The 16,835-nt window shown below is 43.8% G+C and overlaps 1 protein-coding gene across 2 annotated transcripts in view; it reads left to right on the forward strand.

Moving 5' to 3' along the window:
• The first annotated feature begins 2,694 nt into the window (after positions 1 to 2,694).
• Positions 2,695 to 16,835, forward strand: part of LOC111146031 (syntaxin binding protein 1) — a 71,296-nt gene continuing 57,155 nt past the window's right edge. For both annotated transcript variants that reach the window (XM_022501401.1, XM_022501402.1), the window contains exon 1: positions 2,695 to 2,807. In XM_022501401.1, coding sequence (XP_022357109.1) covers positions 2,771 to 2,807 — 37 coding nt within the window. In that variant the 5' untranslated portion in view covers positions 2,695 to 2,770. The remainder of the gene's footprint in view (positions 2,808 to 16,835) is intronic.

Genomic DNA, 16,835 nt, shown 5'->3' on the forward strand with positions numbered 1-16,835 from the left:
CGTGTAGGTCATCTCGCAGTCTCCTCTGAGGCCAGGAAGTTCTATTGTCCTTGTTTCACAGATGTGGAAGCCAAAGCTCAGAGATGTCAGGAGGTCTCAAGCCCGTCTTGGCTTCCACATCCAGGAGGATTCCAATCCGCCGCTCCAGAGTCAGGGGTTCCGGGGTGAGTTCACAGTCTGTCACCCCACTTGCTTTTTCAACCATTCTATTTAGAATAACAACCGTTCTGATTTTTGCCCTCCGTAGTGAACATCTCAGGTACACATCCACAGGAAAAGATTTCTTTTTTTGTCCTCCCCTCTGCAGAAAATAACAAGCTGCTATATTTTATTAGCCTGTGACCTTTGAGGAAGTCCCCACACAGATTCCAGGTTACCAAAATGTCCTAGAGCCTTGCAGTGAGGCCTACCCTTGGGGTCTTTCCTCTCTATCCTGCCCCTCAGTCTCCCCTCCAGCCACACTGGCCCTCTCTGTTCCTGGAAAAGCCAAATTCCTGGCACTTGGTCTTTGCATTTTCTGTATATCTGCCTTTTCCTGTTTGTATATCTGACACTCTCCCAGGCCTCTCTTGCTACCCTTTACTCATCTCAGGAAGCCTGTAGACTGTACTTCCCCAGGTCCACTGGGTCAAGTGCTCTGTTACTCTCACAGCCCCTGCCCTGCTTCAACACTTATTAGGACAGTCACTCAATGCTGTGTCTGACTCCTTGATTCTTGCTGTCTTCTCAGCCAGAATACTGGCTCCTTGAGGACAGTCCTTGCTGGCTAAGGGGTGGAGCATGCAGCATGACAAGTTCCCTCACATTTACAAATTATCTCCTCCTTCCCCAAATGCACCCTGAGAGGATCAATACCTTCCTTGGGTAAAAGGCAGAACCCAGACATGAAATGATAGACATGTGAAGCCACGTGAAAGTTCTGTTGGTGTGGATTGGGGTGGGGACAAGAAGATGGTCAAATCTTCCTGCCCTGGGGCTGGTAGCTGAACTGGCACATGTGAACTCTCATCCTGGTTCTGCCATTCCTTACTGTGTGTGACCTTTGGAAAGCCCTCCTACGGGCCTCAGCTGCTTTAACTGTTTGGTGTAAAATAATGATTCAGAATTCAGATTCTGGAATTGGATCTTTCCTTTGTCACTTACTAACAAAGCTCTTAGCCTCTCTGAATCTCAATTTTAAAAAATATTTTATTTATTTATTTGACAGAGAGAGAGATCACAAGTAGGCAGATGGGGTGGGGGGGGCGGAATCAGGCTCCCCGCTGAGCGGAGAGACCGATGAGGGGCTTGATCCCAGGACCCTGAGATCATGACCTGAGCCGAAGGCAGAGGCTTTAACCCACTGAGCCACCCAGGCGCCCCATATTATTACATTTCTTAATAATATTAAGAAAAGAGGACTTAGCTCACAGAGTTATTCTAAAAATTTAATGAGTATTCACTGATTTTATGACTTTTAGCTCTCCTGTCTTTTCTGATTTTTTAATGGGCTCCACTTATTTGCTTTTCTTTGAAGCCAGAGGTGAGTCCTGTGCCATATTTCAAAAGGAACCTCCCCCATCAATAAAGAAAGTCCATCAAAGGGGTACCTCCTGGGTGGCTCAGGGGGTTAAGCGGCTGCCTTCAGCTCAGGTCATGATCCCAGGGCATGGGATCCTGCCTCTCTCTCCCTCTGCCTGTCACGCCCTCTGCTTGTGTTCTCTCTTTCTCTCCTTCTGTCCAGTAAATAAATAAAATCTTAATAAAAAGTCCATCAAAAACTGACTCGGGACCACTTTGGTAATGTGGACTCCTGTAAGGAGATGCTGAGACCTGAGTTGTCCTACAGCATATTCCTATCAGACTTGGGACTTGGAAATTTCTAGCCTTTTAAGTGCCCAGAGACTCTGATCGAGTCTGCCTAGTAGAGGGTTGTAGCTCCAATGCCCAGAATAGTAGCTTGCATAGAGTAGTGGGGGACCACTCAATATTTGCTAATGAATGTTACACATTCTGAGAGGAACTCTAGTGCTCAATTCTCTGAGCCTCGGGTATTTTTTTTTTCCATCTGAAAATGGAGATTAAAAACAATTCTTAATTACTGTGAGGATTTAATGAGATGATGCAGTAAAGCGCTTAGCGTGGAGCCTGACCCATAAGAGCTCAGTGAACGGTGTGTATGTGGATACAGGTACCCAGACAGAGATGATGTCGATAAACCTCCAGTTATCTTGTGGTGAGGAGTCTCTGAGTTCCTTATGCCGGCAGGCGAAAAATGGAGGATTCCCAGAAACGGGAAAGACAGGACAGAACGTGGTTTCAGGAAGAGGGAGCTTGTCAGTAGCCTGTGGCCAGGTGCAGAGGCGGGCGGAGAGGACTTTAGGACCCTGCGCCCCCGGAGCGCGCGACTGGCAGGGTGCGCGCGGCGCGTGAGGTGAGGGGGAGGGCGCGGCTTTCGCGCCAGCCAGGGACCGCCTCGCGTCCAGCCGCATCTCGGAGGGCGGGGCCGAGCTCCCGGGCCGCAGTGCGATTGGCGGAGGCGCGCGGGTGACGCTGACGGCTGGCACAAGGCCCCGCCCCTGGCCGGCCCCGCCCGCGAGCGCGCGCCGGCAGGTCGGCAGCCTCGCTCTGGCTTGCGCCGCGCCTCCGCGGCGAGTCCGCGCGTCAGTCGAGCCCGAGCGCCGCTGCGGAGCGGAGGGCTGCAGCCGGCAGAGCGCGCCGACCCGGGGAGGTAGTCGTGTCCGCGGGCGTCGCCTGAGGAGACTCGGAGCCCGGAGACTCGCGCAGCGCGATGGCTCCCATTGGCCTCAAAGCCGTGGTCGGAGAGAGTAAGTGGAGTCGGGGTCCTCCCGCAGGCGCGGGCTGCCAGGCAGGAGAGGGGCGCCGTACCTGCCCGAGGCGCCCCGGCCTCCGCGCCTGCTGCTCGCCCCGCCCGGCCGGGGGCTCGGGGCTGGGAGGGTCCCGTTATTCCGGCGCCGCCCTCCTCGCTGGGAAGTCCCTCCCGGCCTCCTGCGGCCGGCGCCCGCTTCCCTGCTTCCCCCGCTCTCCCCGTCCCGCATTCCTCCCCCTGCATCCCACCCCGTCCCTCTTCACCCCATCCTCCTTCACCCATCTCTCCCCTGCATCCCCATCCCGCTCTTCCCTCCTTACCACCCCATCGCTCCCTCCTCACCTCCATTTCTCTCCCCCTCACCCCATCCCCCTTCACGCCATTCCTTCTTCCTCCCCCTTCACGAACCCAGCACCCCATCCCTCCCTTCCACCTCGCCTTTATCCCCCGCAGCCCATTACCCTCCCCTTCTGCAACCATCACCCTTCCGTGCACCCCCATTCTTCATTCCCATCACCTTCTCCCCCTTCCCCTCTCCCCTTCCTTGCCTTCTTTATTCCCCGAGCTCCCTGATTCCGTTCCGTTTTCTGCCTCCAGTCCCTCCCTCTTTTCCACTCTGCTTGGTGAATCGTGACGAGCGAGATCGCGGCCCGCGCCGCCACCCCCACCCCCTCCGGGAGCCCGAGCCGCGGTCCCTGGCTGCGGAGACCCACCTGGGAGCCGCTCGGCGCGCACCGGCCGCGACGCGCCGCTCGCCCAGCCCCGGCCGCTGCTGGCCGCTGGGGAGGAGCAGCCTGTTTTTCCAAAGGCTTGGCTCTGCTGAGCCGAGGCCGCCTCTCTCCTCCTCCCGTTCCGGGGTCGTGGCTGCAAGGGCGGGGTCTTATCTGGGTCCCGAACCCTCTTAAATCACTCGGGAGGAGGCGGAAAGCTTTAGCGTGCGGCGGCCGGAGCGGCCCTGCACTGCCCAGCACCGCAGTCTGCAGTCTCCCTGTTGGCAGGACTCAGCCCCGGCTTGGCTGGACGTTCCGGGCAGTCCAAACCACGGCTGCAGGGAGGAAATGGTTGTTGATGCGTTTGGATGAAAGGCTCAGCGTAAATGGATTAAAAAAAAAAAAAAAAATGGATGGTGATGAGTGTCGGCTGCAGTGGAGTGAGGGCTGCTGGTGGTAATATTTGGAAACGGCGTCCTCGGTGCTAAGGAAGATTGATGATAGGTGTGGACACCTAGTGCCTCTTAAATATTTTGTCGATTTCTTTAATAAAAAAACGTGCAAGGATTTCTTTGGCTTTTGCTGCCTCTTTCGGATTTTGGAAAAAATTAAAACTGGGCTTCTCTCTGCAGGAGAGGATAAGAAAGGAAATAGAATAAAAGTGGTGGAAATGACCGTTTCCTTTTCGGTGATTCTATTATTATAGCGCTCTTTGATCAAACGTTTTTAGCTGTGTAGCTTTCCTTTTGAGCATCACAACTGTTTTCCTTTCCCGGGTTTTCCGTTGATATATAGGAAATATTCCCACTTGTACAACGTTTCCTGAACTATTGCATCAGATGAGCATTGTCATAAAAATGAACCCCAAACAAACAAGTTTTAAAAAGTGCCCACCATAACACCTGCCTTCCTCATGCAGTAAAGTTTCTGAATCATTTACCTTCTATTTTCTTAGGGCGTTTAGGGCTGGAAGGACCCATGAGGGATCCTCTAATGTCATTTTACCTGTGGGAAAGAAATGGAGGCTCGTAGCAGTTAAATGACTTGCCAAAATCAGTGTTAATTAATTTTTTAAAACCTGATGTCCATTTCCTTGCAACATTAGTAAAAAAATAACTTCATTATTCTATATACACCATTTCCTTCCAGTAGTCTTTTTAAAGGGTTTTGAAATATGGAATGTTGTGTTACATGTTACATTCTTTCAGATGTTATATTTGAATATTGTGCTTTTAAAATGAAAACCTTAGTGTTATGGAAATAAGTTTTTGCATCCTTTTGCCAGGACCCCTGCTGATGCGGTAGCTCTTTAATGCCCCCCTCCCCTGCCTTTTTAGAAGCCATCATAAGGGTTTAAAAAAAAAATGCAAAACAGCTAAAATTTATTTTCTGAAATAAAGCAAGACCACTGCTTATGGAAAGCAAATCAGTTTTACATAAAATTGGTGAATGTGTAAACAGCATCTGTTCTGATAACATTTGAGTTATGTATAAATTTTGGGAAAAAATATTATTGCAATTCCTTGTCAGTGACACAGGTTAATTTTGGCTCCTGATTTTGGACAGGGTTTCTAGTTTTTCCTTTGTTTCTCTAAAAATAAAAGTAAAATAAAGAATTTTTTAACCAACACGCACCAGTTTAAATGCTCCCTACGCCGCCTGGTCTTCCCAACCTAAATCAACACCTGATAGTCACTGTTGATTGTATTTCCTCATTTTATTTTCTTTGTAGCACTTCAAATTAACTGAAATGATCTTGTTCAGGTTTGTTTTGTTTTTGTAGTTGTATTTTCTTTGATTTTGTTTCTGTTTGTTTTTTGTCTTTCTTTCTTTTTTTTTTTTTTTGTTATTTCTTTGATGGATTCATCCACTTGAATGAGAACAGGGTCTTTATGTGGTATGTTCACCACTGTACTCCATGCTAAGAACAGTGGCTGATTCTGTCAGCCATCAATAAATACTTACTGAACGTCAATGAATGAAGCATACAATGGAGAGGAAGATAAATTAGTTTTTGGCTACTTGTCACATCTTTCTGAGCAGACTTTTAGAGTGGCAGTAGCTACCGACACAACAGAATTCTAGGAGGTAGACCACCTTTAAGCTATTCATCCAGCAATGTTTGTCCACAACCTGCTAGGAACTATGGGAGACTAAGATACGGGACACTCATGCTGCTGTGATAGACGCAGACAATCCTGAGGAGCTTTCTGTGTTACTCCCAAGTTTTCCCTGTCCCCCCCCGCACCGCTTCCCCCACACTGGATAAACTCAGTGTATTGTATGTCTTTTTGTTGTTAGTCTTGCCCAGCTAGACCAGAAGTTCCTTCAGGGGAGAGCAGAACCTTGTCTTATCAATTTGTCTATCCTTAGTATGTGAATTAGTGCTTGGGACTCAGTAGTTGTTGAATGAATGACTTAATCTTTACATATAGCAATTCAGAGAATTGATATATGTAGCAGAGATTAGACTACCTGGGATAAAATTCTGATTCACCATGTATTGGCCATGTGACTTTGGCAAATAAGGGAAACTTTTTGTGCCTCAGTTTCTTAACTATGATATGAGTAATGATAGCACCTACCTTGCGGGGTTCTATGAAGGTTATAAGAGATAGTGTATCACTTAGTACAGTTCTTAGCATACAGTAAATTCAGTAAATATTATCATCATGAAAAGATCCACAAAAAGGGTTAGTAAGTGTTAGAGGATTTTGAGCACAAGATAGACTAGTTCTGTCCTGTGGGGCCAGAGTTTGGGGGGAGAAAGGAGTTTCAGATAAATTTCCTGAAACGGGCACCTGCCTTTGGCTCAGATGATCCCAGGGTCCTGGGATTGAGCCCTGGCATCTGCAGCATTGGGTGTCCCTGCTCAGTGGGGAGCCTGCTTCTCCCTCTCCCTCTGCTCCTCCTCCCTCCCTCCTTGTGCTCTCTCTCTCAAATAAATAAATACATTTTTAAAAAAATATTTTTCTTTTCTTTTTTTTTTAAGAATTTATTTATTTATTTGACAGAGAGAGACACAGTAAGAGAGGGAACACAAGCGGGGGCGGGGGTGGGAAAGGGAGAAACAGGCTTCCCATTGAGTAGGGAGCCTGATGTGGGGCTTGATCCCAGGACCCTGGAATCATGAACTGAGTCAAAGGCGGATACTTAATGACTGAGCTACCCAGGGCGCCCCTAAAAAAATTTCTTGACAGGTGCAAATGAACTGGGAAATGGGAGAATCGGCCTGAAGAACCGATGGACAAGTTGCATTCTGACCCAATTTCTGTTTCCAGTTCTACCCTTTATCTTTCCCCTTTTTTCTTTATTTCTATAAAATGTATTTGTTTTCTGGTCTCTACAAAGAGATTGTAAGGGAAAGGAGGATTTCATTTTCTGGGCATTTTATATCTATTTTATGTTAATAGATGACATTTCAGTTTGTAAATCCATGTTGTAATCCAGAGTCTTTCTGTTCCCAGAAGTTTTGTCAGTATATTACAATGATGCAAGGAGTTCAAAATATACTATTTGTCTTTCTCGTTGTCTCCTAGCTGCTAGCAATTTCTCCTCATGTTTGTTTGTAGGAATCACTTTCCTCCGGAAAAGAATGCAGTTTCGATTTTCACATCAAGTACATACCTTTGTGAGATGGGGCCATGATTCATAGGATGTGTCAGAAATTGAGAGGACACCTAGACAGAAGCAGTCTTCATTCATTCTTTTTTTTTTTTTTTTAAAGATTTTATTTATTTATTTGGCAGACAGAGATCAGAAGTAGGCAGAGAGGCAGGCAGAGAGAGAGGGGGAAACAGGCTACCCGCTGAGCAGAGAGCCGGATGCAGGGCTCGATCCCAGGACCCTGAGATCATGACCTGAGCCGAAAGCAGAGGCTTAACCCACTGAGCCACCCAGGCGCCCCCAAATTCACCCTTTTAAAATGAACAGCGCTTCACGTTTCAGCCGTGACATACAGTCATGTGACCACCACCATACCCAAAATACAGCACAGTATCATGACCTCCTTAAATTCCCTTGTGCTGCCCTTTCTAGTCAACCTCTACTTCCACCCCCAGCCCCGGGCAAACACTGAGGTGTTTTCTGTCCCTATAGTTTTGCCTCTCCCAGAATGTCATATTGCTGGAATCATAAAATATGTAGCTTTTTAAATATGACCTCTTTAACCTTAGTATAATGTGCTCGAGAGTCACCATGTGGCATGTGTCTGTAGTTTGTTCCTTCTTATTGTTGACTGCTGTTCTTTTGTGTGGACGCATTTGGCTTATTACTTTGCCAGCTGAAGGACATTTGGACAATCGCAAATGCTTCTATAAGAGTTCACCCAGGTTTCTATGTGACCAGATCACTTGGATATGTAAATACCTAAGAGTGGAATTAATGGGTCATCTGATAAGATGATAAGAAGCTGTCAAATTGGTGTCCTAAGTACTATACCATTTTACATTCCTACCAACGTTCCTTGTTAGTACATGGTATTATATGTTTTTAAAATTTTAGCCCTTCTGGGGCACTGGGGCTCAAGTTGGTTAAGCATTCAACTCTTGATCTCAGCTCAGTTCTTTATCTCAGAGTTGCGAGTTCAGCTTGGCATTGATCTCCACACTGGGTGTGGAGCCTACTAAGAAAGAAAGAGAGAAAGGGGGAAGGAGGGAGGGAGAAGGAAGAAAGAGAAAGCCATTCTGATTGGTATTGGTATGATGGTTTTATTTCTATTTTTATTTTTTTAAGATTATTTATTTATTTATGAGAGAGAGAGAAGCCGACTCCCTGCTGAGCAGGAAGCCCCAGGAGCCTGGGATCATGACCTGAGCTGAAGGCAGATGCTTAACCCACTGAGCCACCCAGGTGCCCCTGTATGATGGTTTTAATTTGCCTCTTGCTAATGACTGATGATGATGAGAAGCGTATTTTCATGTATTTAGCGTCACCTCTATATCTTTGGTGAAATGTCCAAAGTTTTGTATATTTTTCATTGGGTTATTTTTTTATGATTGAGTTTTGAGAGGTCTTTATATATATATATATATATATATTTTTTTTTTTTTAAAGATTTTATTTATTTATTTGACAGAGATCACAAGTAGGCAGAGAGGCAGGCAGAGAGAGAGGGGGAAGCAGGCTCCCCGCCGAGCAGAGAGCCTGATGTGGGGCTGGATCCCAGGATCCTGCGACCATGACCTGAGCTGAAGGCAGAGGCTCTAACCCACTGAGCCACCCAGGCGCCCCAGGTCTTTATATATTCTGGGTGCAAGTCCTTTATCAGTTATATGATTTACAAATCTTTTCTCACAGTTGTGTCTCGTCTCTTCATTCTATGAACAGTATTTTTCAGAGAAGTTCTAGTTTATCAATTTCTTCTTTTATAGATTGTGTTTTTGGTAGTCTAAGAAATCCTTGCCCAGCCTAAATTCACAAAGATTTTTTGTTTTATAAATTTTCTGTGTTTTCTTCCAGAAGTTTTATCATTTTAGGCCTTACATTTAATCTTTGATCCATTTTGAGTTAATTTTTATGTATTTTGTCAGGAGGTTCATTTGTGTGTGTGTGAATTTTTTTTGTATGTGGGTGTCTAGTTGTTCTAGCCCCATTTGTTGAAAAGACGATCCCTTTTTCCATTGAATTGTCTTTGTTCTTTGTTGAAAATCAGTTGATCATATATGGGTGGGTCCATTTCTGGACTCAGTGTTCTGTTTCACTGATCTGTGTGTATGCTTTCACCAAAATCCACTCTGTGCCAATTACTGTAGCTTTAAAGTAACACTGGAAACCAGGTGTTGTGAGTTCTCCAACTTTGTTCTTCTTTTTCATAATCGTTTTGGTTCTTTTTTTTTTTTTTGACAGAGAGAGGGAGATCACAAGTAGGCAGAGAGGCTGGCAGAGAGAGGGGAGGAAGCAGGCTCCCTGCTGAGCAGAGAGCCCGATGCGGGACTCGAACCCAGGACCCTGAGATCATGACCTGAGCCAAAGGCAGAGGCTCAACCCACTGAGCCACTCAGGCGCCCCCATTTTGGTTCTTTTGGTTCATTTGCTTTCCCAGATAAATTATAGAATCATCAGCATATCTATTTCTTTTTTTTTTTTTTTTTTTAAGATTTTATTTATTTATTTGACAGAGGGAGATCACAAGTAGGCAGAGGCAGGTAGAGATGGGGGAGGGAAGCAGGCTCCCTGCTGAGCAGAGATCCCGATGCGGGGCTCGATCCCAGGACCCTGGGATCATGACCTGAGCCGAAGGCAGAGGCTTTAACCCACTGAGCCACCCAGGCACCCCAGCATGTCTATTTCTATTTTTAAAAATCTTTCTGGGATTTTTTTTTTAAATTTTATTTTCTTTCTGGGATTTTGATTGGAATTGTGTCGAATCTATAGATCAGTTTGGGAAGAATTGATATTTTAACAAATTTACTTTCAATCTTTTAGTTTCTTAGGTATATTGCAATGTGGAAATCATAATTTTTCACTTCACAAATAAGGGAGCAACGCTATGAAGAGAATTGTATATAGTTTAGCAAAGTTGCAAAATACAAAGTCAGTTTACAAAAATCTATATAGAGGGACTCCTAGGTGGCTCATTCGATTAAGCCACTGCCTTCAGCTCATGTCGTGATTCTAGGGTCCTGGGATCGAGTCCTGCATTGGGCTCCTTGCTTGGCAGGGAACCTGCTTCTCTCTCCACCTCTGCGTGCTTGTGTGCTCTCTCACTCTTTCTCTCTCTCTCTCTGACAAATAAATAAATAAATAAATAATCCTTAAAAAATCTATATAGAAATTGAAATTTTAAATAGTATTATTGATAATAGAATGAAAAAAATGAGATATTTAGTATAAATCTAATGGAATATGTTCTAGATCTATATACTGAAAGCTATAAAACACTGATGAAAGAAATCAAAGAAGGTTTAAATAAATGAAGCAATATACCATATTCATGGAATAGAAGACTTATGTTACATTTATTTTTTTCTTATTTTAATTTTTTTAAACAGGTCTTTTCAATTCACTTGGGTAGATACCTAGGAATAAAATTACTGGGTCATATGGTAACTATGTTTAACTGTTTGAGGAAAGAGTTACCATTTCCTTTCCCAGAGTGGCTGCAGCAGGTTCCCACCAGCAGCGCATAAGGATTCCAATTTCATAACATCCTTGCCAATACTTGTTATTATCCATCTTTTTTCTTATAGCCATCCTAGTGGGTATGAAGTGGTATTCCATTGTGGTTTTGATTTGCAATTCCCTGATGGCTAGTGATAAGCATTTTTTTCATGTGCTTCTTGGGTCATTTGTATATCTTCTTTGAAAAGATGTCTACACATGTCCTTTGCCCATTTTTATTCATTCATTCATTCATTCACTTAGTATTTTTATTTTTTGGGGGGGAGGGCAGAGGGAGAGAGAAAATCTTTTTTATTTTTAATTTTTTTTAATTTTTTTTTTTTAAGATTTTATTTATTTATTTGACAGACAGAGATCACAAGCAGGCAGAGAGAGAGGAGGAAGCAGGCTCCCTGCTGAGCAGAGAGCCTGATGCGGGGCTCGATCCCAGGACCCCGAGATCATGATCCGAGCCGAAGGCAGCGGCTTAACCCACTGAGCCACCCAGGCGCCCCGGGAGAGAGAAAATCTTAAGCAGGCTTCATACCCAGTGTGGAGCCCCATGCAAGACTTGATCTCACAATCCTGAGATCATGTCCTGAGCCAAAATCAAGAGTTGGACACTTAACTAGCTGAGCCACCCAGGTGCCCCTCCTTTGCCCCCCCCTTTTTTAAAGATTTTATTTATTTATTTGAGAGAGAAAGAGTGAGTGAGAGAGAGAAGGAGCAGGGGGAGGAGCAGTGGGAGAAGGAGAAGCAGACTCCCTGTTAAATAGAAACTGATATGGGGCTTGATCCTAGGACCCTGGGATCATGACCTGAGTCGAAGGCAGACGCCCAACGAACTGAGCCACCCAGGCACGCTCCGTTGCCCATTTTTATTTTTAAATTAGATTGTTAAAATCCCATTTCTAATCTATGTATTATTTTCATTTGAAGGTATTATTTTTACTCCACTGTAAAAGTGGAAAGCTTCAATAAATGATAAGTGTGTACTTAAATCTAACCAGTTTATCTATTTCATTAATCTTCTGCCTTTTATCTTTTTTTCTGTATACTTTTGATTAAAAACAACTTTTTCTGGGATGCCTGGGTGGCTCAGTGGGTTAAAGCCTCTGCCTTCAGCTCAGATCATGATCCCAGGGTCCTGGGATTGAGCCCCCCATCGGGCTCTCTGCTCAGCGGGGAGCCTGCTTCATCCTCTCTCTCTCTCTCTGCCTGCCTCTCTGCCTATTTGTGACCTCTGTCTGTCAAATAAATAAATAAATAATCTTAAAAAAAAAAAAAAAAGAAAAACAACTTTTTCTTAGGGCACCTGCGTGGCTCAGTCAGTTTAGCGTTGGTCAGCCCAGGTCATGATCTCAGGTCCTGGGATTGGCCCTGGGACTGGCCCTGCGTCAGGCTCCCCACTCAGCAGGGAGTCTGTCTCTCCCTTTCCCTCTGCCACTACCCTCCTCGTGCTCTCTCCCTCTCAAATAAATTATGTCTTTAAAAAAATAAAAGCACAACTTTTTCTTGTAGTGGTAGGGATTCTGTCCTTTTAGACAATTCATTTATAATTTAAAAGTTGGGTCACCTGGGTGGCTCGGTCATTAAGCATCTGCCTTTGGCTCAGGTACTAATCCCAGGGTCCTGGGATTGAGCCCTGCATCAGGCTCCCTGCTCAGCAGGAAGCCTGCTTCTCCCTCTTCCACTCCCCCTGATTTAGAAGTTATAGTTGCTGAGTGGTCCCATTGTGTATTTATTCCAGTTTATTATTTAAAAGTATCATATTTTGAAAAATCCTTAGGGGGGCACCTGGGTGGCTTAGTCAGTTGAGCACCTGACTCTTGATTTCCACTTAGGTCATGATCTCAGGGTTCTGGGATTGAGCCTTGAGTGAGGCTCCCAGCTCAGCACACAGTCTGTTTGAGAGTCTTTCCATCTTCACCCACCCCCCGCCCCTCCCGTGACCTGGATACATAGGTGTGCTCTCTCTCTTAGATAAATAAATATATACATACATACATAAAATCTTAAAAAAACAAAACCAAACCAAAAAACCTCCTCGTGTGTCTGGGTGGCACAGTCAGTTAAGTGTCCAACTCTTGGTCAGCTGAAGTGGTGATCTCAGGGTTGTGGGATCCAGCCCTGCATCGGGCTCTACCCTTAGCACAGAATCTGCTTAAGATTCTCTCTCCCTCTGCCCCTCCCCTTTCTCTAATATAAATACATACATACATACACATATATATTTGAAAACCTCCTTATTTATTTATTTATTTGCCCATTATTTATTTATATTATATTATGTTATATTTTATTTTTAGTAGGCTCCATGCCCAACATGGGGCTTCAACTCATCACTCCAAGAGTCACGTGCTCTACTGACTGAGCCAGCCAGGCACCCCTAAACTCCTCACTTTTTTTTAAAAGGATTCTAACTTTGTTGTGTTACAGATAGTACAAAAAATAGCACAATTATGATAAGAATCGCAAAGAAATGGTACAGGACACTATGAACACAGGGAGGGCTGGCTTAAGTCAGGGAAGCTTAGAGAAAGCTTCCCTGAGGAAGTGATATTCGAACGACTTCCGTTTAGTTCCACCTTACCAAGAGTTTGTTTTTTAAATCAGTATTAACTGCTTTTTCAGTTTCTTTTGAAAAGATCATATAGTTTTTCTTATCTATTAATGTAATCTAATTAATTATAATACTGGATATCGTTGCTTTTCTGGAACAAACTTTACTTTGTTGTGATGTGTTATCCTTTTCCTGTATTGTTAAATTCTACCTACTGTTGTTGCATCTATATTTATTAATATAGTCCTCTGGCTGCTCTTTGATCATTTCAATTATATTCCCATCTCAGGGCTTTGTGTTTGTTGTTCCCTATGTCTGAAATAGGCTTGTTCCCTTAATTTCTTTAAGTTCTGGCCAAATGCCACCTTACTAGTGAGATCTTCTTTGACTACTTTATATAAAATAGAAACTTCCCTCCAGAGTTTCCTATCCCCTCCTTACTATGCTGAACTGTCACTCTCTGACATTTCTTACTCACTTGTCATTCCTGCTTCCACCAGCCAAATGTAAGCTGTATGAGAGCACAGACTATTTTGTTCACTGCAGTGTCCCTAGCACCGAGAAGAGTACTGGTACACAGTAGGCACTCAATACATACTTGAAATGAACAACTGAATACCATATTTTATGTGTGTATATTTTCTCTCTCTTTTTAATCTTTTTCAGATCTCTTGTATCAGAGTTTCTCTCTCATTAAATGAAATGGGAGGTTTCCCATCTTTTTGTATGTTTCAGAATAGATGAAATAACATAAGAATTCCCTTCCTTAAATGTCAGAAGTGATTTATCCATAAAAGTATTTGAATTTGTTGCTTTTTGAGGAGAGAGGATAAATATTTGATTAATTTGCTTATCCAGATTGTCTACTTCTTTAGTTAATTTTGGCCATTTGTATTTTCCTATAAAACAGGTCTTTCAACTTAAAAATTTTAAATTTATTAACCTTGAATTAAGTTTGTTAATTTATAAAATATCTTTTGTATGAGTTGTTATGATCCTCTTTCTCATTTTACCCTGTTTGTGCTATTATTTTCATGGAAATATGTGCTAGAGACTTATCTATATTAATTCTTTTTAACTTTTATTTATTTATTTTTTAAAACCTTTTTTTTTTAAGATTTTTTAAAATTTATTTATTTGACAGAGAGAGATCACAAGTAGGCAGAGAGGCAGGCAGAGAGAGAGGAAGGGAAGCAGGCTCCCTGCCAAGCAGAGAGCCCGATGTGGGGCTCGATCCCAGGACCCCGGGATCATGACCTGAGCCGAAGGCAGAGGCTTAACCCACTGAGGCACCCAGGCGCCCCATAACTTTTATTTATTTTTTAAAATTTATTTTAGAAAGGAGAGAGAGCACGTGCAAGCACACACACACAGGGGAGGGGCAGAGGGAAAGGAAGAGGGAAAATTTATCAGATTCCCCACTGAGCATAGAGCCCCACTCTGTGCTCAATCCCAGGACCCTGAGATCATGACCTGAGCTGTAACCAAGAGTCAGATACTTAATGACTATGCCACCCAGGTGCCCCTTAATTGTCTTTTTTATTTTTATTTTTGTAATTTATTTATTTAAAGACTTTATTTGAGGGGCACCTGGGTGGCTTAGTGGGTTAAGCCTCTGCCTTTGGCTCAGGTCATGGTCTTAGGGTCCTGGGATCAAGCCCCACATTGGGCTCTCTGCTTGGTGGGGAGCCTGCTCCCCCCTCTCTCTCTGCCTGCCTCTCTGCCTACTTACGATCTCTCTCTGTCAAATAAATAAATAAATAAAATCTTTAAAAAAGATTTATTTGAGAGAGAGAGAGAGAGAGAGAGAGAGAATGAGCAGGGTAGGGGCAGAAAGAGGGAGAAGCAGGCTCCTCACTGAGCAGGGAACCTGACGTAGGGCCTGATCTCTGGACCCTGGGATCATGCATGACCTGAGCTGAAGGCAGATGCTTAACCAACTGAGCCACACAGATACCCCCTTTGTCTTTTTTTTTTTTTAAGTTTTTCCTTCTATTTTATGTGCATGTGTGTTCTTATTCTAATTTCCTTTTTTTTTTTAAAGGTTTTATTTATTTATTTGACAGAGGGAGAGAGAGATCACAAGCAGGCAGAGAGGCAGGCAGAGAGAGAGGGGGAAGCAGGCTCCCCGTGGAGCAGAACGCCCGATGCGGGGCTCGATCCCAGGACCCTGAGATCATGACCTGGGCCGAAGGCAGAGGCTTAACCCACTGAGCCACCCAGGTGCCCCCTTATTCTAATTTCTTGAATCAAATGATTGGTTAATTTTTTTTCCTCACAAAGTATCAAAAGATATGAATTTTCATCTGAGTACAGCTTTGGCTTGCTGTTTAAAAAATTTGTTTATTTTAGAGCACTTGAGGTGGGGAAGACAGAGAGGGAGAGAGAACCTTAAGCAAGCTCCACGCCCAGCATGGAGCCCTACATGGGGCTTCTAGATCTCACCACCCTGAGATCATGACCTGAGCTGCAATCAAGAGTCAGAGACTTAACTAACTGAGCCATCCAGGTGTGCTCCCCCTCTCTATTTTAGTAGTTTAAATTGGGGCAAAATTCCCATAAGAGGTGGTTTGGGACTCAGGTAACATGTGTTACCCATCAGATATAAGAGAGCATGTATCTGCCACAGGATCCAAAAAGGGCTGATTGAATGTGCACTGAATGCATTTCCCTCTGGATTTTTTGGCATGCAGCGCCTCTGAGACAAACAGGTGTTTCGTAGCTAATGGAGTATCCTTTTTTTAGTGGAGTAGGCAGGTCAAATTTTATAGTCATCACCAGCAATTCAACAGCCATAAAAGTTGAACCCTGGTCCCATGACTCATGTATATGAGAAATGCTTGGAGAAACCCTAGCTTGATCTCTGATTACTTCAACCAGGTAGTTGCTATTGGGCAGGGCTGTTCCTACCACTAAAGTTAGGGCAAGGTGACTTCATGTGAATTTCAGCAAGTGAGAGTTTTACTTACCTCTTCCTTTTTTTCTTTCTTTCTTTCTTTTTTTTTTTTTTTAAATCCATGAGAAGCAGTATTGGGTAAGTGGACAAAATTCTGGACCAGAAGTAAGAACATCCCCCTGACTGTCCCGGTTCTCATGTTTGGTGGCTAGGTGACATGGACATCTTATTAAACCTTTTAAATTAGGAATGCTGATCTCAGCATCACCCAATTCTTTCAAGGCTCACATTAAATAATATACAAAAAAATTGCTTGGAAGAAAATAAAGAATCCCTATAAGGGGTTATTACCCCCTTACAGATGTAATTACAGAGATTAGTTTACTGCTAAAGTTTAGTGAATAAGTTATTAGAAGAGTCAAGGAAATGAATCACTATGCTTTGGATAAACACAGGATCTAATCATTACTAGACGACTGCTAGCTGTTGTCCATTCTGATGCCCCTTAGGAGAGTTTGCATTGCTTAAAACAAAGCAATTTGCTTCTGATATACACTGATCTGGTCTTAATCTGTGTCTCTGGGGCTCTGAAGCAGGAGTAACTAACTACTGGTGGCTCAAATTGCAAGCTCTTGGAGGACAGATTTCCTTTTTTTCCCTGTTTCTCATATGCCACTGATATTTCATTTTACTTATTTATTTATTATTTATGTATTTATTTTTAAGTAAACTCTACATCCAGTGTGGGGCTCAAAC

Source organism: Enhydra lutris, unplaced genomic scaffold (assembly GCF_002288905.1).
Source record: "Enhydra lutris kenyoni isolate GAN:26980312 unplaced genomic scaffold, ASM228890v2 scaffoldscaffold13, whole genome shotgun sequence".
Lineage (NCBI taxonomy): Eukaryota > Metazoa > Chordata > Mammalia > Carnivora > Mustelidae > Enhydra > Enhydra lutris.